The 25,015-nt window shown below is 35.0% G+C and overlaps 1 protein-coding gene and 1 non-coding gene across 3 annotated transcripts in view; both read left to right on the forward strand.

Moving 5' to 3' along the window:
* Ryk (receptor like tyrosine kinase) overlaps positions 1 to 25,015 on the forward strand; it is a 100,373-nt gene that overhangs the window by 58,240 nt on the left and 17,118 nt on the right. Inside the window, exons 4-10 of one of the 2 annotated variants that reach the window (XM_047563742.1) lie at positions 1,016 to 1,150; positions 3,425 to 3,478; positions 7,234 to 7,378; positions 13,294 to 13,394; positions 15,293 to 15,427; positions 17,927 to 18,013; positions 22,513 to 22,582. In XM_047563742.1, coding sequence (XP_047419698.1) covers positions 1,016 to 1,150; positions 3,425 to 3,478; positions 7,234 to 7,378; positions 13,294 to 13,394; positions 15,293 to 15,427; positions 17,927 to 18,013; positions 22,513 to 22,582 — 727 coding nt within the window. The remainder of the gene's footprint in view (positions 1 to 1,015; positions 1,151 to 3,424; positions 3,479 to 7,233; positions 7,379 to 13,293; positions 13,395 to 15,292; positions 15,428 to 17,926; positions 18,014 to 22,512; positions 22,583 to 25,015) is intronic. The other variant, XM_047563743.1, reaches the window with a different exon arrangement.
* On the forward strand, positions 7,022 to 7,095 carry Trnav-cac (transfer RNA valine (anticodon CAC)). The gene has a single exon. It is a non-coding gene; the product is annotated as a tRNA-Val (tRNA).

Here is a 25,015-nt window from a genome sequence, read left to right on the forward strand (position 1 = left end):
TTGTTAATGACATGCGTTAATCTAAGCACAGGAAGGCTGGTTAACTTTTATAGGTCTGTAAAGAAATTGCAAAATGCCTGATCTCTGGTAAATTCTTACAGATGGAACAAGGATATATTCTAAATTTTTAGAAAAAAATACTTAAGCTGAAAGATTGAAAAAAAAAAAAAAGATATACTAAAGTCACTTATCCCATTGTTAAAATTTTTGATTAAAACTAGAGCTCAGGATGTAGATCAGGGTAGAGTACTTGCCTGTCATGCCTGAGGCCCTGAGTTGAATCCCCAGCACAGGTGTTGGGGAGCAATTGCTGTTTAGAAAAGTGATCTTTTTAATTCACAGTTGAGAATTTATCAGATTTCTTTATAGGTTTATATTTGATGTTTTCATTTTATTTTTATTGTATGATTTTTGTCATTTCTGTTGATGTGACTGATAAACTCAGCAGGGTTTGCCTTAGGATTCTATAGTTTTTGTGTATTCAAATAACAGAATTTGTACTTCAATGTGATATACTAAAAATCATGAGCTAGGGCAGTAGTGCACACCTATAATCCTAGTGGCTTGGGAGGCTGAGACAGTAGGATCACAAGTTCCAGGCCAGCCTCAGCAAATTAACAAGACCCTAAGCAACTTAATGAGAACCTGTCTCAAAATATAAAATAAAAAGGAATAGGGATGTGGCTCAGTGGTTAAGTGCCCCCTGGGTTCAATCTCCAGTACCAAAAAAACAAAACAAAACAAAAAACCACCTCCTCTATGAACAAAAGTTAAAAATAATTATTTCTTCATTTGTGTCTTGGTTTGTTCTTCAACATTAACTTCTTTTTATAATGAATGAAATAATGCCTTAGAAGTGTGGTGTCTGAAGATGTATTTTCTGAAAACTTTTGTTTAATTTATTTAAAAATGTGTTATTTTTTGTTTTGTTGCAGCAAAAATTCAACAATTCTAGATTGATTTTCTTTCTTATTTTTCTTAAAGTTAAAATGGTTTCTTTTATTTCTTTAAACAGTGTTTCGGGTCGAGCTTTCCTGCACTGGCAAAGTAGATTCTGAAGTTATGATACTAATGCAACTCAACTTGACAGTAAATTCTTCAAAAAATTTTACAGTCTTAAATTTTAAACGAAGGAAAATGTGCTACAAAAGTAAGGAATTTATTTAACAAAATGTGTTTTATATATATGGGACAAGGTCAATGAGAAGTTTTGTTGTCTTTTTACAGATTTAATTATGACCAAGTCTTAATTCTAATTGCAAATGAGAAACGAAAGTATACTAATAGATGAAATTCTGAAATAATCCCCAGATAATTTGTAGCCAGGATCTCATTTAGGCCCTCCCATGCTTTCTCTTTTGTCAAAACTGCTAGGGTGTTTTCCCCTCCTAGTGAAATAGTACTGAAGTGTCTAAAGAGGTAAAGAAATAAGATAAATCTGACAGGAACCTTCTAGTAGCTGAGTGTTACTTCTTTCCTTATAGCGTAACTTCTATGTAGAAGCATTGCTCGGGCTTAGATGGACCTGGATTGTAATGACAGCTCTGCTGCTTTCAGGACTTTAGGACAAGTTACTTAACTTTTCTAAGGCTCAATTTTTTCTGTAAAATGGAAATAATACCTATTTCAGAGGATTTTTTTTAAAGGTTATTTAAATCTAGCCTAATAATTAGAATACTGTTTGTGGGTTCTTAATAAATGTTAGTAGTTTTGGTTTTGAATTATATTAACTATTACTCAGAAAATTACAGTAGGGTGGTACAAGTCTGTAATCCCAGCTACCTGGGAGGCTGAGGCATGAAGATTGCAAATTTAAGGCCAACCTGGGCAACTTCATGAGATACTGTCTCAAAATAAAGGGCTGAGGCTGTAGCTCAGTGGTAGAATGCCTCTGGTTTCAATCCCTGATACCACACACACACAAAATCAGAATAAATATGAAAGAGTTCCAGTGTGCTAGGTTATAGATCAAAGAATTCTCCTTAAAGTTTATTTAGTCTAACCCACTCAATGTAAGCTGTGCAAAGGTAAAGTCACCTGATTTTCAGGGTCAGAATTGGTTAGTTTCTAAAGTATTATCTAAACTTACTGAATGCTTATCGTGTCTCACTTGATTTATATGCATTCATCCCATTTAATCCTTAAAACAGCCCTAGGCAGTTGGTTCTCCCAGTACTTTTATTTTCAGAAGAGGAAACTGGGATTCAGAGAATCTGACTAACTTGCCAACATCAGACAGCTAAGTGGGTATGGGTGAATGCAAACCAGTGCTTTTAATCTCTTTGTTACATTAGTACTGAGTGTTTTGAAACACCTGAGACTAGCAAGTGAGTTATAATGGCTAAGGTTAAGATACATTCCAGTAAAAAAGCTGTACTGCATTAAAATAGACATTTTTGAAATAAAAAGCATCTTTAACTTTAATGTTTTAATATATTTTCAGTTGTAATGTACCTACATTCATGTAATTTTAAAAGTCAAAAGGGACTGTAGATTCTCCTGTCTACACTGGTCATTATATAATAGTTATGAGGAAGCTGGGCCCTAGAGAGGCCACTTAAGTTTACATAGCTAGTCAGGATGTTGAACATTCAGTTCCTGATCCCCAGGTAGGTATGTAGTGACTCTATCATAGTGCTTCATCTGTTCCTCTTAAAGACAGAACAATGTGGTGTGGTCTGTAGATCCCACCACTGCCAGTATCAGCTAAGGTTAATGATGAACTAATATTCAGAATGATTCTGTACCTTCTCCATTTTCTTTAATACGTACATTAAAATTAACATCAAAGTTCTCCATTGGCATAATTTTCTACTCTGTTAAATTTATTATAGTACCTCTTTGTTATTTGGTGTTCATACTTTTGGCCTCTCCAACCATCCAATTCGTGTTCATGAGTCTTACTTAATATGTGACCCTAATGTATGTATTTATGTGGTTTCCCAACCTACTAAATTTAAAAACTGACTACAAGGGCACATATCTATACTATATGTAACATAGGTATTACTGCCTAGAAAAGTTCCATCATCATATGAGGGTGGGAGTAATGTATTATTCAAGTTTTGTTTCTCTAGGAGTTTTTACAGCCTCTATATTTGCTAATGTGTTCTATGAGCCCCCATAGAGACAATATAGGATGTGGATTTCCCCAAACTTCTTGACCACAGAAACTCTTTTTCATTGAGTGTTTCTAAATAACACTGTTTGGCTAACACCGAGGTAGACTTTTTGGTGGATAACTATACTGACGATTAACAGAATACTCAAATATTCATTATCTTGCAACAAATATCTTTTTTACTTAGTTCAGGCAATGTTTTGATAAAGCCCAAAACTGTTGAGGAAATTCAGAAAATCTTATAGTATTTAAGATTATAAGAAAAGAAAGAATTTCTAAAGTATCTTCTATCTCCACTTTCAGAACTTGAAGAAGTAAAAACTTCAGCATTGGACAAAAACACTAGCAGAACTATTTGTAAGTGTTACTGTGTTATCTTTTTCCATTATTGGGGTGAAAAAATTATTGATTGCATATGAACATGATTGCACAAAAGTTTAGAGGCCTTCTGGGTTCCCAAAAGTTTGTCAAATTAATATTGCTATTTATTTTGCTGTTTTGTAAATAGGTATATAGGTCAAATGAAACTTAGAATATTCAGGAGCAAAATTCATACCTATTTTATACAAGTTAGCCAAAAAGCCTTCAGAAGCAAGAATTTATATTGTGGTTATAGTAATTAAAGAATGAACATGAAAATATATATAAGATCTTTATTAGCATGGGACTAGAAGGTCTGACATGTGGTTTAGACCTAAACTGTTGCTAATCTATCCAAGTAAAAGTGCAGGCTTAAGGATAGTGCATTATTTAAACCCACAACAGAGACTTAGTAGAGTTTTATTGTTGGTATTGGTTTTGTTTAGATAGTATGAGTTTTTGTTTTGTTTTTTTTTTCTTCTTCTGACGTAGACACCTCATCAAGTCTTATTCTTCTTGAGATAGTGTTAATGGAAATATCTTTAAAGGGTACTAGATTCTTTCTGTGGAAATAGACTTTAAAAATTTTAAGTGGAAAATTTCAAATATATAGAAGTTAAGACTATGCCCTGATGAACCTGTGCCTATCACCCAGTTTCAATAATGATCAACATTTTGTCAGTGTTGCCTTTGATCACCTATTCCTGGAGATGGGTTAGAATTTGTAAAAGTATATCGTAGGCATCATATAATTTCACTCGAATATTTTAGTGTAGCTCTCTTAAAAAGGTCTTTAAAAAATAACCCCAAAACTCCACAATCACCTAACACCTATTCATTTTAATTTACCATATATGAAAAAATTAACAATAATTCCTTGATATCTTCTAATACCTGGTCCATGTTCCAATTAACTTGCTTATATTTAAAAAAAAAAAAAAACCTCTCTCTCTCTTTTTTTTCTCTCATTCTCTCTTTTTGTGGTACTGGAATTGAACCCAGGGCTTCACATATGCTAGACCAATATCTCCTTATAGTTTTTGACTGAGTCAGGATCCAGATGAAACCTATATAGCGTGTTTGGTTAATATGTATTTTTTATTAATCAGGAAACACCTCCTATCCTGTAGAGTTTCCTGGTGTCATTTAACACGTTTTTCTCTTCCTTACAACTGGTAGTTGAGTTTTATGTGTGTTTAGATTGAGGATCAACTCTTTTGGCAAGAATAGTTCATGGGTGGTTTCATGTACTTCTTTCATCTTTTCATCACCTCAGGAGGCATAGGGTATCTGAATGATCTAAAGTAGATCTTTTTCAAAGGCAAAATATGGGATTGTCCACCTGTTAGAATATTTCAAGAACATTTCATTTGAATTCGAGAAATAATATTTTTTAAAGTGTTACAGCTTGCAGAGTTTATTTTTTAAGATTCTGATTATTTTACCCATTTCTTTTATGCTAGTAGGACATTACTTTTCATGAAAAGCAGTCTGAATGTCTGTGTCTTCCTTGCTTCTTCTCGTTTTCCCTTCCATCCTACTTAATTCATCCATTCAGCACTTACTGAGAAGCTTGGATATACGTGGTTGTGTGACTGAGATAGAGGATTACACCGTGAGCAAACAGACCCTGCCCTTAAGTGCTTACTGTGTTGCAGTAGGCAGTGGTAATATCCCCATCCCACAGCAGGCTCAGTGGTGAGCACTGGGCCCTTTGGGAACTCCAAGGAAGACATGTAACTTCCTCTGAGGGACTGAGGGACATCTTTCTGAGAAAAGTGACGTGAGACCTGAAGGGTAACAGGGTGGTTACAGGTGAAGTGTCAAAGTGTGGGAATGAGAACAGTGCCTATGGGAGTCTGGAAAATTGGAAGTAAAGCAAGATGCATGAGGATGAATCTGCCCAGCAGAGCCATGTCCTCTGCTCTGCCACAGGCAGTGCTTGGATAGCACTGCCAGCATGTGCCTCAGGTCCCCAGATGGAATAGCCCCTGTGTGGCATACAGAAATTCTTGGGTAGAGTTATATTTTCACTCAGGCTATAGCCATGTCCTTCTGTCCTAGAAGCCATTTGGTACTGTTGCATTAATCTATTCAGAGTTTTTGTTTGTTGATTTAAAGTTAAGCTGGGTGCAGTAGTGCATGCTTGTAAACCCAGCAACTCTGGAGGCTGAGGCAGAAGGATTGCAAGTTCAAAGCCAACCTCAGCAATTTAGGGAGGTGCTAAGCAACTTAGCAAGACTCCATCTCAATTTTTTTAAAAAAAGGGCTGGTGATGTAGCTCAGTGGTTAATAAGTGCGTTTAATTAGTCCCTGGCACCCATCCAATCCCCCACCCCAAGCTTAAATTTTTGAAAGCACTTTGTTTCCCTTATTTCTGTTTTTAAAAGTTATAAATTTTATCTTTTGTCCTGACCTATCCCCAGAACTCTATACCTTTGTGTCTGTCAATTTGACATTGCCACATAGATGTACTAGGTACTCTAAATTTAACTAGGACAAAACAAGCCTTTTGATTCTCATTTCTCTCTTCTTATCTTTGTAAAGATGTCATTACCTAAGTAATGCCACTAGTCAAAACTTTGACTCTTCTTTGTTTTCTTAGTATAATCTATTAGCAAGGTCTGTTGACTCTGCTTCCCAATCTGTGCACCTCTCATCTTCACTGTGACACTCTTGGCCAAGCTTCTGCTGCCTCTTAGACTACCCTGGTAACCTTCTAACTTGTTCCCTGCTCCTGCTCTTGCCCCTCTACACAGCATTCTTCACCCAATATGCAGTCATCAGTTTTTTAAATGACTGTGTGTCATTCCTTTACTTGAAACTTTGCAGTGATTTCCCATCTTATTTAGGATAAACTCCAGATTTCTTGGGTTGACATAGTACTCATCTTCAAAACTTAATACAAACTTCCAGTTCTTTTCATTCATATGTCTTCCCCTTTGCTGCCTATAATGCATGGATATTTGTCTGTGTGCCTTTTCTCAGTTTGCCTCTGTGTGCAATATCTGTGTCATTAGATTATTTTTCCCATTGCTAAGCCTTCTGTTTCTCTTGTTAAAATAATTTAAAGCCAGATATAGTTTTATTTAATCAAGAGTCTTTAGAAACAGAAAAGCAAAATAATTTCTGTTTCTCTCAAAAGAACTTTGCTGTCCAGCATGGTAGCTACTAACCTACCATATGTGACTTTTTAACTTTAAATTAAAATGAAATAAAATTGGAACTTTAGTTCCTTAGTTGTTCTAATAGCTACATTTTAATGCTACATAGCTACAGATGGCCAATGGCTAGTATGTTGGACAGCACACTTGAGAACAGTTTTATCACTGCAGAAAATTCTGTCAGATAGCACTACAGTAGTATATTTTATGCCCTGGTATATTTTGTGTATCCCACTTGTGAGTGACTAGTGTACTTATTAGCCAGAAGTTGTATTTGAAACATCTTAAAAACTACAACCAAGACAAAAAAAAAAGGTGTAAACTTATACTAACCCAGTACTGGTAACTGATCTTATCAAAGAACAAACACAGGGGCTGGGGATATAGCTCAGTTGGTAGAGTGTTTGCCTCACAAGCATAAGGCCCTGGGTTCAATCCCCAGTATTGCAAAAAAAGAAAAAAAAAAGAAGAAGAACAAACACATGAAATGGAAATATACAAAGAATAGAATGCTCACTGTGTGTATTAGATCTCAAAGCAATCATTTTGATTTTAAAAAACTTAATGTGCTTTTCATTTTTATTTCAGATGATCCTGTACATGCAGCTCCAACCACTTCTACACGTGTGTTTTATATCAGTGTAGGGGTTTGTTGTGCAGTAATATTTCTTGTAGCAATAATATTAGCTGTTTTGCACCTTCATAGTATGAAAAGGATTGAACTGGATGACAGGTATTGTACATATTTTGGGAAAGGAGAAAAATAAAAGCAGTTATTTGCATTTGTGTGAGAGCCCCACACCCCCAAGCACACTGGTACAGGGGAGGAAAGGAAGATGATCAAGCCCTGGTCAAAGAAAAACTAAGATGTTCTAATGTTCTAATCACTGTCCTTGTGATTTTCTGATTTTATTTTTATCCTTTTATTTTTCTGAAGTCAGAAATTGTGGTTTATCACTTGCTGGGGAAGAGTGGAGATCAAATATGCTTTTTCCATCCCCATTAACATGATTCTACTTCAGATTTTTATTGCCTTAAATGAAACACCCTATTTCTTTCTTCTAATTCCCCGTTCCATCATTCTCTATCCGTCTGTCCTTCTAAGACACACTCACTGAATATCTGCCGTGATTTTAACCAGAGTCATGGGAACCTTTTAAATCAAACTAGTATTTAAGTCTACCTTCCAGAGATTGTGATGCAGTTGGTCTCGGGTAGTGTCTGGGCATCAATATTTTTCCTAAAACTTCCTGGATGATTCTAATGTTCAGCCAGTTTGTGGTACACTAGGTTAGATGTGATGCTAAGTGTTGGGAATATAAAACTTAATGATGTGTTTCCTGGTGTCAAGGTTTTGAGCTTTGACATGAACCCATCATTATAAAAGTATAAATTTGATGAGTGTGGTGTGTATAATATAGTGTGAGAATACAAAAGGTACCTACCCCAGCTTGAGTGAGTCAGAGATGACAAGGAGGAGGACTTAATAGTCAGGACAGAGTGAGAGGTAAAGATGGAGTGGTAGCCGGGCTTATTTCACAGTTTACAATTCTCTTTTTTCTCCCTAGTGTTCCCAGTTGCTGACTTAAGATGTTCCTAGCTTCATGACTGGGCTTTCAACCTTTGAACTTTTCCTTTGCTTCTTACTGTGTCCTTCCTTGCACTTTCCTCAGTTTGCCCTGCACCTTGCCCTTTGGAACTTTCATTAGTGCTTTCCTTTTGTCCATAGGACTCATTTATCACCAATCCAGACCCTCCATTCTTTAATTCCAGCTTCATTGCCATCTTTTTCATGAGATCTTGTGTTAGCCTTTCTGCCAACCGTTCCCTCTCCCACCTGTGGCAATTATTGCACTTTTTCCTCATGTGATTTTTGTGTACTTTTCTTATCCTTCCTACTAGAATGTAAGCTCTCTATTAATAAGGGGGCAGAGTGCCTTACTGATTGCTGAATTCCCAGTTTTTACACAATGTCTTACATATAGTGGGTAAGCATATTTGTGGCATAAATAAGAACCTGAGTCCAGGGAGCTGGCTGGAGTCAGTACCTGCCCCTAAGTACAATCTCCATTGTGTTACTTTGTTTCTTGAGTGGAGAAAGAAAAGAGAATAAGACGGGAAGTACTCCAATGATGTATTTCAGAATGTTTTGTGTACATGTGGTTTTGAAGTTTAGGTTTAGATTTTATAGAGGAAAAAAAATGTGTTAGGAGGCAGTTGAAATTACAAACATTTTATATAGGACTTTGAGAGAGGATGGGGGTAGAATTACCAGTCACTGAAGAGCATGAAGCGAATCTGGATATACACAGAGTTGCATTTTCCTTGAATGCCTGCATGTGTGTAGGACTTGTGAACTGCAAGGCCAGAGTTGTGCAGTAACTTTCACATTCTACAGTATATACCTCTGCCTGCCGAAATAGTCAGCACCCATGAACTAGTATTCCAGTTCTTTCTAGGTTTCAGGCAAAGGTTTCTTAACATTGCCTAGTAAAAGCAATTCTGCTTTGTGGCCTAGAGAGAGTGTTATGTAGCCCCTCTCTGTCTCACTTCTCCTATAATGCAGAGAAGTGCACCTAGTGGGGATGTTCTAAGGTTTTAATGAAAAAATACTGTAAGCTCTTAGAACATAGCTCTACATATGGTAGGTGCCTTTATTACAGTTTTTGATTTCAGAAAGTTGCAGTGTGCTAGTAGTGATTTCTCTTTAGTTCTTTGCTGTTCAACTAAAAGTTATTTATTGTGCACCAAGCAAGCTAATGGTGCTGACCACGAAGTTCCCATCCAGTACTCTAATAGCATTTAAGAGGAACCTGCTGCTTCTCTTTCTGCATAGCAGCTACTCACTGTTCTTGTTTTAAAGATGAAGAAACAGACTTAAAGAGATGTAATAACTTTTCCAGGGTTGCACTGTTAGGACCAGCACAGAGCAGGTGGGATACATTATTGTAAGATCTGTACTATCATGACTCACTATTGTAATTGTGTAAAGCAATTGATCTGTACCACTGTCAGTTCCATGTGCTTTATAATCATTGACTCCATTTACCCTCACAGCAGCTGTGGGAGGTTTGATGGCTCCATGGAATTCCTTAGACATGGTGGTAGAGTTCTTTCATTGCCAGCACTCAGGAGCCAAACTCCTGTTACACACAGCTTCTTTAGAGGCAGAGAACAAAATTGGCTGAGGTGCGTTCTTGTCAGCCCATGTATGTGGCTTTCCCTCTCCCAGCACTGCAAATTATTCTTTTCAGTCTGTATCTTGCCAGGTGACTTTATCCTGGAGAGACAGAGTTTCCCTCCACATTCACGGAGAGGTTGCTCTGTGGCATGCCCACTGTGGTCTTTTCTTACTAGTTTGTGCCTGGGGAAGTTTATTCCTTTTTTTTTTTTTTTTTTTTTTTTTTTTTTTTTTTGTGGGGTGCTTGAATTTATTATTTGGCAATATCTTCATTTTTCTTTTTTAGTTTCCATAATCTCTAATACCCTTGCCATTACTGGTGACAAGGATACATTTATTTTTCTTTGTTTCTACACTTAATGTCTAACAGTATCTGACACATAGTAAGATACTCAGGAACTATTTGTTGAATGAAGGATAGAGGGAAGCAAAAAGCCATTTTGTTATACTGATAATTCTTTGTATTTTCAGTACACATAACTAGAACATGTATCCTATCTGACTTACATTTTTCTGTTTTGTGAAAGTATACTTTTCTCTTTCATTGGTTGGTTGACTCAATAAGTGTTTTTTGAGCTCTCACTGGGGCTTAATTGGGCCTACCTGGGACTCATTGCCTCAGGCACTGGCTTAAGGCACTTTCCTGTCCCTGTAGAGTTTATATAGTCTCCTTTTAGAGACAGACATTAAACAAGGAGTTCCCACTGGAATGTAGAATAGGAAGCTTTGTTGTGTTTACTGTTGTTTTGTCAGTACCCAGTACAGTACCTGGCCTATAGTAGATACTTATTAAATAATTATTGAATGAATAAATAAATAAGTGAATTACACAGAAAAATAATAGAAAAGTATGAATTTTATTAAGTGTTTTGAAAGAAAATTGTGGGGTTTGCCTAAAGTCCTAGCTTAATTCTAAAACAGGGTTAATATATCCACAATATTTACTTAATTTGCTTGTGAAAATTAAGTTTATCTAGATTGACCTTAAACTATTAAGTGTTAGCAAATATACATTTTCATCTCATTTTCCACCTGCTTTGATGCAGTTGTAAAGATGTAAACTTTAACAGGTATCAGGGGTAGGTCCTCAAACTGCTTTCTTTTCTTGTAACAGTAAGTCTTGGGTCCCGAACAAAGTTTTTCATCCACTTAGCATAGTGCTTTGCTTATTGCTTGTTTAGTCTTCCCTCTCCACTTAATATTTGTCAAACAAACAAAAAATTGATGTAAGATAAACCCATAATACTTCGGATTGTGCCCAAAAGCCTCTCAAAGATTCTAAGGCGGCACAGGAGTGCCACCTACTGGTCAGTTGATGGGGAAAAGTGGGGTCAGTGCATTTTATTCAGCCATCATTGTTGGTTGCAGGTGACACATTGTGTTTTTTTTTTTTTTTTTTTTTTTTTTTTTTTTCCGTGGTGGTGCTGGAGATTCAAACCCAGGGCCTTTCTACCAACTGAGCTATATCCCCAGCCCCGCATTGTGCTTTAACATATGTAAATTTTAGCCTCACAAAAGTCTGTGAGGCAGGTTTTCTTAATTCCATTTTATGGACAAGTCAGTTGTTTGAGAATAGTAGTGTTTCTTTTCCCTCCCCATTACTTCTAACAACTTTGATTTCTAGTCTTTTCCTTGAGTAGTACTCAGAACTGAAAAACACATGCCCTTATAATTCTTAGGATTGGGGATGTATAATATTCGTAATAATAAAAACAATTAGTAATAACACGAAATGTATGTCTGAAGGCCAGCCACTGTCCTTAATGCTTTATATATTTTTTCGTGTAATCCTTTTAGCAATCTTGTAGTATTATGCTACTTTTATCTTTGAGAATTAGAGACTCCAGAAGGATCTAATAGTTTGCCTGAGTCATGCAGTTAGTATTGGTTGTACTGGCAGTTGTGACTTCAAGGTATATGCTTCATTTGTTTACTGTACTGCCATGAACCCAGTGCATATGTAAACTCACATAGACCAATTCTTGAATAAGCTCCAGCCTTAAAAACTTGCAGAATTCTGACTGGATAATGGCTTGGTGATTCCTTGTAATATTCTTGGAGTTGCTGAGTATTTTCAGCAAAGGTGCTGGGAAAACAGGGCTAACTTTAACCTCAAGGAAGAGGCAGATAATCTGAAATGATGGGCATCTCAAGGGAAGGCATACTAAGGGGCATTTCATTAGGTAGACAGGCATTTTTGATATACAGCATGCTGAGCAAAATGGCTTGTATTAGTGTATTCTAAATGTTTATTGGAGGACATTCCTATCTTAATTTTTACTCTGACTTTTCAGGAGTATTTTAGTTATAGTAGCAGATAATAGTAGATTGTATTATTAGTGATAAAAAAAACTACTTAGGTGTTTATAGTGCTCATTGTGTGGATGTTATAGATTTACATTTTTCAAGTGTACATAAAAGCTCTCAAAAATGATAAAATACAAATTCATGTATAAAAGTTGCAGATTACATGGCAGCCCTTTGTCATTATGTATTTTTTTAATTACCAGATTTTGAAAATACAGAACTTTGTATATAGAGAGGTCAGTTTACTTAGGAAGGTTGGAGCTTTTGTTGGGGCTGTACTGATTCTGTAGCTTAGACAGACTTGCAAGACCTATCCTGCCATCTGGTTTCACTCTTCTTAATTTCTGTGCTTCACTTTTGCACTGCTGTAAAATAACAAGGACATTGAGACAAGAGTATGCCCAAGGGTGACCTGGGACAAGTTGCTACACACTGAAATGACAAAACATGCTTGGAAACTTTTAATTTGTAGTCTCAAACAGGATTAGCAATTATTTGAGTCTACCATCTTCTAGGTTTCCTGTCTTATTTAGAGAATATGGGGTAATATAATGTTTCAGGTTCTGGAAATTTTTTGAGAACTTCCATAAATTCTAAAAAAGTGGGATTGGGGAATAGCAGAAACAAAATGAGTGTGATTAAACATTCATGTGTTTGTTCACATTCATGTGAATGTGAGCCAGATTTGATTTCCATCCCAAGCTTTGAGGATGTTGGCACATTTTATTTGGTTTGCTATTCCCTTATCTCTAGGCCATTTGATTTGGGGCCATCACTAAGAGGCCTTTCTACTCCTTTTCTAAGAAGTCATTTAATTGAATGGCACAGCCTCTTTTCTTGCAGGATGAGCCATAGTTCTCTAACATATACTTGTGTGAGGTTCAGGACTGCTACTTAAGAACTAGTACTTACTTTTCTGAATAATTTTAGTAAAATGAGCCTCCTTAATGATTTTGGAGGTAGAATTGAAAGAAAACAGAGTTTTACATTATGAGACAGATTAAAACTGCAGTATGGAATATGTTGTAGAGATGTGTTGTTATGATTGTCATCAGGATTTTAGACTGGTTATAACACTACCTGCATTTTGTAAGTATGTAAAAGAATTTTTTCATTGAAGCTGATTTGTCAAATATTTCTCTTTTAAAATTGTTTTGTAGCATCAGTGCCAGCAGTAGTTCCCAAGGGCTGTCTCAACCATCCACCCAGACGACTCAGTATCTGAGAGCTGACACACCCAACAATGCAACGCCTATCACCAGTAAGAGTTAATTTAATTCTAAAACTGTTACCAAAGTTTTCTATGGTCTGTCTGTGTGGGTGGTCCTGTATGCTTAGTATACTTGGGGGACATGTGTACCACGTTGTGTACATATATCTACCTTGTGTAAAGTTAGGTATGATCTTCAGCTTGCTTTTTAGAGCATTGAATGAAACAATCTCAAATTGGAGTATTGAAAGTCAAGTTAAGGGATTGGGGTGGCTCAGTGGTGGAGCACTTGCTTAGCATGTACGAGGCACTGGATTCGATTCTCAGTCTTGATTAAAAGAAATTTAAGAGAAACCACAACAGCAGCTTCCATCACTGTCAACAAAAGAAATACATGTTTCTTAGGAAATACAGTGCTAGGTGTGAAAGTAGTTCAGCTGTTCAGAAGGGGCATCTTTTAATGGTTAGATGGCAGGCTTTGCTTATTAGAGTTGATTCTTTTTTGGAGGGGGATTGAACTCAGGGGCATTTAACCACTAAGCCATATCCCAGCCCTATTTTGTATTTTATTTAGAGACAGAGTCTCACTGAGTTGCTTAGTGCCTTGCTTTTGCTGAGGCTGGCTTTGAACTTGGGATCCTTCTCCCAAGCTGCTAGGATTATAGGCATGTGCCACCATGCCCAACTCGAGTTGATTCTTAATTGTGGATATGACCTTAAAGGATAGATAATTCACTTATGATAAGTGCTAAATGAGCTTTTTTAATAAAAATAAATGGAAATGCAATTATATAGTTTAATAAATTGAATTGTCATTAATAAAATACTTGTGTTTAATAGTGCATATTACTTCTAAGGAGCTAGATAATTTATTACACATACTAAAAACAAAATATAAAAGGTAAATAGAAATACATTTGTTTTATGAATAAAAAAGAAAAGGGGGCAGAAAAGTATTTAAAGACAGAATGAGAAATTTTCCCAGAAAACAACACAACAGACCAAATATTTAAGAACTAAGAATTCGAGATAGTATTAATCATACACCAACACACCTGCCCTCATACATCTGGACATATTGCACTCAAACTGCTGACCAGTGGTTTCAGTTGTCAGCCTACATCCATTATAAGTTCCCCTGAGCCTTTCACATAGTTCTTCTGGCAGCAATTGATGATCATTGGTCCTTTAATTTTTTTATTCTATTCTTATTTATTTATTTATTTTGGTTCCAGGGGTTGAACCTAGGAGTGCTTAACCACTGAGCCACATCCCCAGCCCTTCATTAATTTTTTAGAGGGTTTTTCTTCCAAGTTTTTTCCAAAGTTAATAAATCATTAGAGATGCCATTCCTATTTCTACTGGCTAACATGGGATCTTCCTTTTATTCTAACAGTTTTTTTCTTGGAATGAAAACTTCAATTTGTGGCTATAAATTTTATTTTTACTGTAATTGTGTTAAGAATAAATGAGAACAAATTTGAACCTTACCATGGTATGATCAGGCTGTGGGGAATACTAGACTAGTTATATTGATAATGCATTTTGTTAGAAAAGATGTTTCTCTTTATTTGAAAAGTTCTTTTGTTATATGATTATATTAAAAAATCTTTTGGGAGAATACTGTCCATAAAAGGGATTAAATTAAATTTTGTGAGTCAAAACTTGTTTCATTTGACTGACAGGTATTTAAGGTAATGGTAATATTATTTCTGGTATTTCTTATTTTAATTCTGTATTTTAGCATTTGGGGGTAGAATTGTGGTAGGTGGGAAAGCTTTTCTTTATAATTTGGTGTGCCTTTTATAAGTAACTCACATATGTGCCTGTTTTCTTTTATGGATCTCGAATTCATTGATTCCTGTGACTTGAGTCCTACAGTCCTAACTAAACTGTTTAACCCCAATACCTTAATAAGGGTATTTATATTGCTTGGTTTGGCTTTGTTGGCTCCTCAGGTTATCCTACCTTGAGGATAGAGAAGAACGACCTGAGAAGTGTCACTCTTTTAGAGGCCAAAGCCAAGGTGAAGGATATAGCAATATCCAGGGAGAGGATAACTCTAAAAGATGTACTCCAAGAAGGTATTTATTATCTTAAAAATCTGTTTTTTTTTTTTTTTTTGAAAAATGAATTTTATTTCCCTGTTTTTTAGATTCTTCAGCATGCCTCATACAGCTTTGCTGTAACTCTTGATTTTCAAGTATAATAAAGTATACTTAAGTGTTCATTACCTTTAAGGTGTATTTTCTGTTTTGTTCTTATTTAAAATGATCACTGCCAGGCAGGTCTCTTTGAAAATATTTTAGTCATTTTCTCTCTGACAAATAGTATGGAGGGTCTAGCAGATGGAATCTGGCTTTGTAATTAGACTTAGTATGTTCCAGTTAGGGGATTTGTTACATGTGTGACCTTAGAGAAATTACTTAATGTCTTAGATCTACAGTTTCCTTTTCTGTAAATTTAGATTACACTGTTGTCTAAATAGTCTTCATAATTCTTAGTCTAGTTAAGAAGATTAGATGAAATAACGTACATTAAATGAATGAGCACATAACAGTATTTGGTAGATAATAATATTCTTTCCATCCCCTCTTCCTTGTCCTTGCTTTCTTTTTTGAGTTTTCAGGGTACTGATTATGAAGATGATAGAAGATCAAAGCAGAAATTAATAATAAAATACTGCATTGAGCTCTTCATGTTACTCAAGAGAATTACTTTCTTTTTTATCCCTATTGTAATTCAGTTTGGAAACTTTTGGGAGCCTGGGAACCCCTCTGTATTCATCTGTTGGTTGAATACTTGTAGGCTAGTCACAGTAAAGTGAAGGGTTAATCTGCCCCCAATGGCAAATGGTGATTAATAGGAGCAGATTTGGGGAGCCTGCTTTTCAGTGTATAAATGCCACTTCATATGATTGTTTCTAAGCAGAACTAGTTTTCAGATTTGTTTGCTGTGTAAAAGCAGTTAGTAGACCAGATAGCATTTTCTAAAGAATCACAGGAGTTAGATCAGTGATTAATGGCATGTTTGCAGCTTCTTTGTGTCTTTAAACAGGATAAAATAAGTCATCTATTGAGGTGGCATAATTTGAGGAAAAAAAGGAAATTTGGAATCACGTAATGTTTTCCTTGATATTTTCAGGGCTGTAATAATCTATTTTAAAGCTGTTTCATAAAAGAAAACAAGACCAGTTAACATTTTAAAAAGTGATCAGGTTCACTGGGAATCTGATAAATGCAAATCAAACATTAGTTACTTGCCATTTTTTATCTGTCAGATTGAGAAAAATTAAAACATCTAGGCTGACAGGGTTCATGGGAACAAGCTAACGGGAATCTGACCTCGTGGTAGAATGATACGTGTGCAGATGTAATTTAGTGCATGTTCCCCACATCCATAATAGTTTTGTTTCTAAGCATGTGTAAATCCATGTTTGGGAATATTTAAAATGGGACTAGGTATGAGGAAGAGAAGATGGAGTATGAATTTTTGCAGTGTTCTTGTGAGAGAGCAAAACTCAATCATGCAAGGTCAGCTTGAGCTGGGATAGAAGGGCAGATCTTTGCAAGGGAAGGTACTGGCAGGTCAGGGTGTTACCTCTAAGGGTGTATCGATTGAAATGTTTGAAAGTATTTACTCACCTCTAAGCAAATTGCCTTGAATAAAGATTATCCGAAACTGTTTTTGCCTTGAACATCCAAGTTACTCAGTGTCTTTGGGCTACAGTGAGACTTGATCTAGATGAGCACCAACAGCTTCAGCACTCAACAGTGAAAGACTTTAAAGCCCCCATCTGTGTGTGGTATCTGCAGCAAAGTGAAGCTATTTGCAGGCACTTTTTTCTATTTGTGAAAATAAGAAAGTAGAACATTTTCTCATGGAGAAGAGTGACACAAGACTAATTTTCAATGATCATTTCCTCATTAGGAAGTTTTTTTGGTTTTTTTTTTTTTTTTTTGATTAGCAGGTAGGAAATTGATAATAAGAATCTGTGGATTTTCATAGTTCACTTTTAACTATTACTCCTCCCCCCACAAAGTTCATAACTTCTCTTTTTAGGAAAACTTTTTACTAATGACCTGAGAGGTCAAGTGACTTATCTGACACTTAAGTAGAGAATGGTAGAAAAATTGGAACCCAGGACTGTTCATATCCAGGACTTTGTACCCCCTGGCCTTCCTGCATTTTTAAGCATGGTGGCAGCAGGGAGGAGAGTCCATTTTTCGCCTTTTGTCATTGCTCTAAAGTGACCTAGAAACTCAGGTGTCTGAATTGATACCCCATTACTGAGCTCCAGTGCTTCTTGCTATGGTATTGATTTATTTAGGGTAATTTGGAAAAAAATTCTCATATATTTAGTTTAGATGTAGTGTTTCCAAAAAGCCAGTTAAGGTGTTTCATGGTTATAAAGAACTTTAATAGCCATTAGATACCAAAAATTTGAGCCTTTTACTCAGGGGGTGGAATGATGTTAATCATATATACCCTTGTTATGTTGACATTACATGTGCCAGAAAGTTTTTGTATTGTAATGTTATGAGGTTATCGCTGATCTCATTAATTATTATTTTTTCTTTTAGGTACTTTTGGGCGTATTTTCCATGGGATTTTAGTAGATGAAAAAGATCCAAATAAAGAAAAACCAACATTTGTAAAAACAGTTAAAGGTAAGATTTTTTTCTTGTACTATTTCCATACTGTTTCCAGTATGACTCATGCCAGTGAAATTCTATCCAGTTTCTCAGTGTGTGCTGGACCTTTTAAATTAGGCCATGTTAATTTAGCTCATATGAGGGTAACTTTTGAGGAGATTTGGGTTGTTCTTATCAGGTATAAAAAATAGAAGACTTATAAATTAAGATATTAAACATTTATTAGATGTTATCCTGACTTCTAGTTATATTGTGTCCACTTGAATTCATTGCTACTGTATCTAATTTTGGGTTTTCCCTATGTTAAAACTCTTTGCTATCATTTCCTTAGAAAACATTGTTCTTGGTTTTTCCCAGTATTGAAGTCTATAAAGAAAAAAATTAGTTACCCCTAGACCCACAGCGCCCTATGTGGGTAGGCACTGTTTATCTTTCACCCCTCCCACATCTGCTACTTTTTCCTGGATGCTGCATAATGCACTAGGATGTATATATGTGTATTTCTTGGTATACTTTTGTAGGTATAACTGCAGTTGGGATTGGTGGCCCAAAGGGTGTATTCATTTGAAATTTTGAGAGATATTGTCAGATTGTCCTCTAAAAGGTAGCACTAATTTATATTTCATGAGCAGGATATATATTTTCAGATATTCTTATTTTAAATTAATTTTCAAAATGTGATTCCTAATTTTTTATTTTTTCATATAAATTATTCAATTAGAGATTTCCTCTATCAGAACACTACAGTATTATTTGCATATGTCTTATTCCCTAGCAACTCTTTAAAATATTAGAATTTTAACGGCTTAAACCTGATACTTGTAAAAGTTTAAATAATACTTAATTTTTAATTATTTAATGTTTTATTTTCTGTTGTTCTGGGCAGGATCTCATGCATGCTAAGCAAATGCTCTGCCACTGAACTATATCCTCAGTTAACTCTCTTATTTGCTCATTTTGAGAGTGAGAAAAATTGGTAATGTACTGGGTGCTTAATGTCTCTCAGTATCTGACAGAGGTTGAAATGACAGGATACTAGTTTCTAAAAAACAAGTTTAGCACTTTACAGAGATTGAGGGAAAAATTATTCAGTTTTATGAGTAGGAGGTGACAAAATTTTATGAGATTTACAAAGTTAATTTATAATAATTCTGTTTCTAAATTAAAGGAATATTTGGAAAGTATGAAGGGCTTATGTTGATTGTTGCTAAATAAGTTATTTTTGGTTCTAAGAAAAATCTTTGAAATTTAATTGCCTATAATTTAGCAAATTGCTTGTTTAAGGCTGTGGCAAATAAGCACACCCATACACACACCCCTTTTATCTTTTGTAAACAAATGGTTTAACTTACTATACCATTTGGTATTTGCTTTTATTAACCCACTCATTTCTAGCCCCCAGAACACATTTAAAGATTTATATTTACATTAAATCCCAATAGACTTTCTGAGTAGATTTGAAGGGTAGTTTATATATTACTTTTTGTAAAGATAAAATTTGAACCATACGTTTAATAAAACAACTGTTTTTGGTTTTCCCATTTTTTAAGGGAACGTTTCTCCTTATTCTAACATTTCTTCTAGGGTTATTAAATATCCTGTGGACCATTCAGAACTGAGGTATTATTTATTTGTTCTGAATGAATCCTGAATTAACAAAAGAGGTTTCCATACAGCATTGGGTTGATCTAAGGTAGGAAGCGGGGAAAAAAGGAAATAAAAACAATAAAGAAGCACAATGTGGATACTGGAACTCTTTCAAAGATGAGATTTCTCTTTCCGTGTGTGTGGGGGTGTGTGGGGGGAAGGTGTAGTAGTCACTTGGTTGTTTCTCTGCCTCACCACACTATGTTCTCTCAGCTGGAAAGAAATAAGAGAGAGCACAGTGAGTCTTTAGTCAACGTATAGTCATGGTTTGCACAGGGGACGGAGAGCAAGCATACTTGTCTCAAAATTGTTAATGAGATAATTCCATTTGATTAAGTATCTCTGAGATTTATTCTTTTGGATGTTATTTCTATTTTTTAACTGAAGCTATGTGGAACTAACAAAGTTTTTCACAAATTTGTATGCTTTGTTACATACTGTACAATTAGAAGTTCTATGTAAAATGGAAAAATGAAGTTTTTTAGAGAATACTGATCTTTCCTTTATGAAATAAGCCATTTTTAACATCATTTATGTTTCCTTGTGATTTTTAGAATTAATAGTACCCTTTTTATATCTATACATCTTGAAGATAGATCATTCACTGTTTAAAATAAAAAGACTGGAGAAGTAATCCATAAAAAATGAGTTCATAATAAATGAATGAAATTGCTTTTTTCCACTTTGAAAATTTTCTTAGATAATTATCTAATGTATATAGTCCTTGCTTAATTGAACATGCTTATCAAAGTAAAGGACTTGAAAAAAACAGTACAAAATGACATCCTGAAATTAACCTTTTGTGTACTTGGATCTTACCAGTTGAAGGTAAATGCTTACCAACTATCCTTTTTCCCCAATTATTACTTATTTTTAATTCTCAAAAGATCCTACCATGCCCCAGTAGTTCTGGCCATATTTTCCTAAGAAATTATTTAGGTTACAGAAAGAGCATCTGGGACATTCCACCATTTACAAAAGGATCCTTTTAAGCAGTTTTTGGACAACTAGAGTTTATTCTGGCAGACACTGGTGGGAGGCTTCTTTTCCTAAAAAGTAGTTCAAGTCCTTGGCTTTCGGTCCCCCTATTCTACATTTGTACATAGATCTTAACTCAGAGAAGTTGTCTAGAAAGGGAATGCTAATAACATGTAATGGGAGGGAATGAGGCAAGAAGTGAGATTCTGGTAGGTTTGGAAACAAATGATATTTGAGATTTATGTTTTGACAGTTCTGCTTTTAAGAAGTAGGATAGTCATTAGTGCCTGAGCTCAGTGGACTGGGTTTTATTGTAGTTTCAATATTTTACTGGGTGGGGCTGGAATTTGTGGATCTTGGACTTTGCCAATTTTTTTCAATTTTTTTCTTATTGCATTTATCAAAAACTTTAGAAATGTTTATTAGCATTCTTATTGTTTCCATAAAAATTAGTTATTGGTTTCTTTGGAAATATTTTTAAGGATACATTATACTCACTTGGTTTTGATATTTAAAAACTTTAAAAAAAATCAAATTCATTTTTAGTTTTAAAATGGAAATGCACTATAAATGTAAAGAAAATAGTATTTTCAATGGGTGGCAAAAGTCCTCTACACTATTAAGATGAGGACTCCTCATGGATTTGTGCAAATATTTATTTTATGGCTTCAAAATTCTTCTGGAGAAAGGCTTTACTTTAATCAATACTGATTATAATTGGTAAATTGCATTGTCATGTCTTTTCAAAGACATGGATTTTTAAAGTCAATTTTAGTTCTGTCTTGCTGTTTTGGATCAAAAACCATGAGTTTAGAAGCTAAAAATAAAAAGAAATAATATTATCCTAATTTGATCATTATATTAATCTTCCACTAACTTAATATTAGTTTTGTTTTTAACCAGAGAAAGGCAAGAAGAAGAAAACAATAAAATAGACTATCGTCTACAATCAAAACTCCTGTGGTTATTTTACTATAGTTGTAGATTTGTAAGTTTACAGAGTGCAGACAGAATAGAAAGGTGCAAAATGTAAAATCTCCCCATAAACAGTTTTCTCCCCAAATAGGAGAAAAGTGCTCCCCAATATATCTAACTTTGGTTTATACCTTGCTTTATAATTTAATCTATATCTTAAGATATCCCTCTCTCAGTACATGTAAACCTATCTCGTTTTTAAAAAAGGAGGCACAGAGTATTCTCATGTACCAATGTAGTTAGTTTGCTCTTGATGTGTACTTGAGTTGTTTTTCAGTGGTATTGATGATATACAGAGTGTGTCTGTTTTGAAGTTGTGTTACATGTTACTTCTCCCCCCTACCCAAGATGCTGTTGTTCAGCCTGTTTTCACACACTCTTGCCCAAATTGGCAGGTAGCCGAATTCTTGGTCTCTTTAGATCTGATGGGGGAAAATCACATCTCCTAGTTTAATTTTCATTTCTTTACTTTGGAGTGAACCTGAGAGTCATTTCGTAATTTTGTTGGTCATTTTTTTTTTTCTTTTCTCAGTAAACTATATATTTAATCCACAGCCTCTGTTTCAATTTTTTTCCATACTGGTTTGTGTGAACTGTTTAAAAAAGGAGAAAAAAAGAAATTAGTTTTTTATATGCCATGTGTTGTAGGTATTTTTCCAGTTAGTTAAATTGCTTTTTCTACTATATTTTAACCTTCCTGACTCTCTCATTGTTATGTAAAAATTTCTCTGAAAGTTGACCTAATTAATGAGACTGTACTGCAATAGAACTTGAGATCTATTTAGATTTACCTGTAACTTAAAATGAAAATTCACCTCACAGTCCGAGGTAGTTATTTACTTATAGCAAAAATATTAATGTAATATATATGTAGTTTATGTAATATCATTCAAGATAATTTTTTCTTTCTATAGATCAAGCATCTGAAATTCAGGTGACAATGATGCTCACTGAAAGTTGCAAGCTGCGGGGTCTTCATCACAGGTGAGAGCAGAAGCTACCAGCATTTTAGTTTCCAGTTTGCAACCCCAGAGCTGTGTTTTTATTTGAATTCTAAATTGAAAACTTTTTGGAATCGCTTTTTATTTTTCTGAATATAAAAGTAAAATGCATGCTCATCAGAGACATTTTACAAATAAACAAGTATAAAGAAGAAAATATAGAACAGTATGTAAACCCACATCTGAGTAATGATAGTTGAACTCTTGAACTCTTCAGAAATAGTGTGTGTGTGCGCGCGCGCGCACACACACACACACACACACACACACTTCCCTTTTAAAAATAGGATAATGATGTACATAGTTTAGAAAGTATTTTGTTAGGAAAATTTTTAACACACAGAACACCAAAGATGAAAATAAGAAATACTAATAAACTCACTTTCTAGGTGCAACGATAGTTAACATTTCACCATGTTTGCTTTTTTGTGACTGCGCATGTATGTTGTATTTCTGTCTAATCTCTAGATACAGGTATCTATCTGTCCATCTATCTGTATTTTCTCTGGAAATATTTTATAGTAAGTTAGCCATCAGCACTTTTAGTATGTTTCCAGCATACTTTTTAGAAAAAGGACATTTTCCTATATAAATCACAATATTATTTTACCCTTAATGAAGTTAACATGCTTCTTAATTTAATAAAGCAACGTTTCCAGCCTTTTATGTCTATAATTATAGATCCTTGTCCTCATTTAAAAGGCAACAAAGCTGGGTACGATGGCACATGTCTGTAATCCCAGTGGCTCAGGATGTGGAGGCAGGAGCATTGCAAGTTTAAAGCCAGCCTCAGCAAGTCCCTAAGCAACTTAGTGAGACCCTGCTCAAAATAAAAAATAAAAAAGGCTGTGAATTTGGCTGTGTGATTAAGTGCTTCTGCATTCAATCCCTAGTACCAAATAAATAAATAAATAGGCTACATAGTAGTTCCTTGGATGGCAATATCATTTTTAATTTAACTAATCCCTTATATATATGATCATTAGGTCATAACATGATTTTTTAAAAGCACTTAGGGTTTTATGTGAAGAGCTCTTTTAAAAACTTCACATTGGTCCTATTCACAGAGCCATAATGAAAACTTCCAGGAGGAGCTTAAATATAGTATCATATATGGCAGTATCAATATCAAGGCAAGACCTTTTTTTTTTTTTTCCTTCTAAAGCATTATCACTTTAATTTATGTGCCAATGGAAAATTTGTCTGTTTGTTTAAAAAATAAAACTGACCATCCCTATTGGAAGATGTTTATGGACTTCTCAAAAATGAGAGATTATACTCCATTAATGTGTGTTCTATCAAAATGTATAAATGCATTCTGCTGTCATGTACAGCAAATTAGAACAAATTTTAAAAAAAAGGAGATACAAAGTGATACATGCAAGAGGCATGCATTCTAATTTCTGTGGGTGTTGGGCAGTTACTTGAATTCTGTTAAAAAGTAAGATGAATGGTAATGAAAGCAAAGTCTAGTTTTTTGGCCTTGTGGTGGAAAAGAACACAAGCAAACACTAAGGAGACAACTATTTTTGCTGTGATTGAATGTAAAATAACTGTTAGCTTCTGGTCAACCAGAGGTAAATCTCAGGAGCAGAAGAGAAAGAAACAAAGTTGTTGAGGGAGAAGAAAACGTTTTCCTAGTTTGAAATTCCAAGATAGGTGTCTCATTAGGTTTGTCATACACTGTAGACATTGCCCTTTTAATTTCATTAAAATAAAAAATAAAAAAAAAAAAGTAAGGACCTTTAGGGAAAAAAAGTAAACTCACAATATTGAGGAAGAGTGAAGATGTTCCTTTGAAGGAACATAGCTCAAGAATGTTGCCTTCCATGGACCTGTTTCAGTCCAAGAACAGAACTCATCATTTGTAGGAATGCATGGACAAATCATCCCTTAGACCACATTTTTCTAAAAAAACACATTTTGTTTCCTTTAGACTTTTGACAAGAACTGGGAAATGATCGGTTGGGAAGTTCCTTTTTGGCAGTGTTGGGCGTGCGTGATGTTCTGTTACACTGACTTTAGGCGAGCGCCAAAAGTATTTCAATGTGTCATACTAACTTAGTATTTCTGCGCCTAGCCAGTATTCTTAGATGAAAAGTGTATACAGTAGTGTGTGTGGCAGAGATAAATGTAAACCAAGCCAGTATTTTCCCAAGAATCAGTTTTATATCCACTGTAGCCCTAAAGATGCCTGGGCTGGAAATGTTTGGAGCAGGCATTTGCAGCATTTCTCTCATGCACCTTAATGCTGTGAGACTGCAGCAGCCTACCAGGATGGATTAGCAGTCCCAGGTCGTTCTTAGGTAATGGCATGAATTGATATTCTGAATTGGGGTCGGTAGTGGACAATTTAATGAGGGAAGAAAGGCTTCTAAAAGTAAGTTATAGCTTGGTCATAGTTAATTGTTCATCT

Source organism: Sciurus carolinensis, chromosome 9, assembly GCF_902686445.1.
Source record: "Sciurus carolinensis chromosome 9, mSciCar1.2, whole genome shotgun sequence".
NCBI lineage: Eukaryota > Metazoa > Chordata > Mammalia > Rodentia > Sciuridae > Sciurus > Sciurus carolinensis.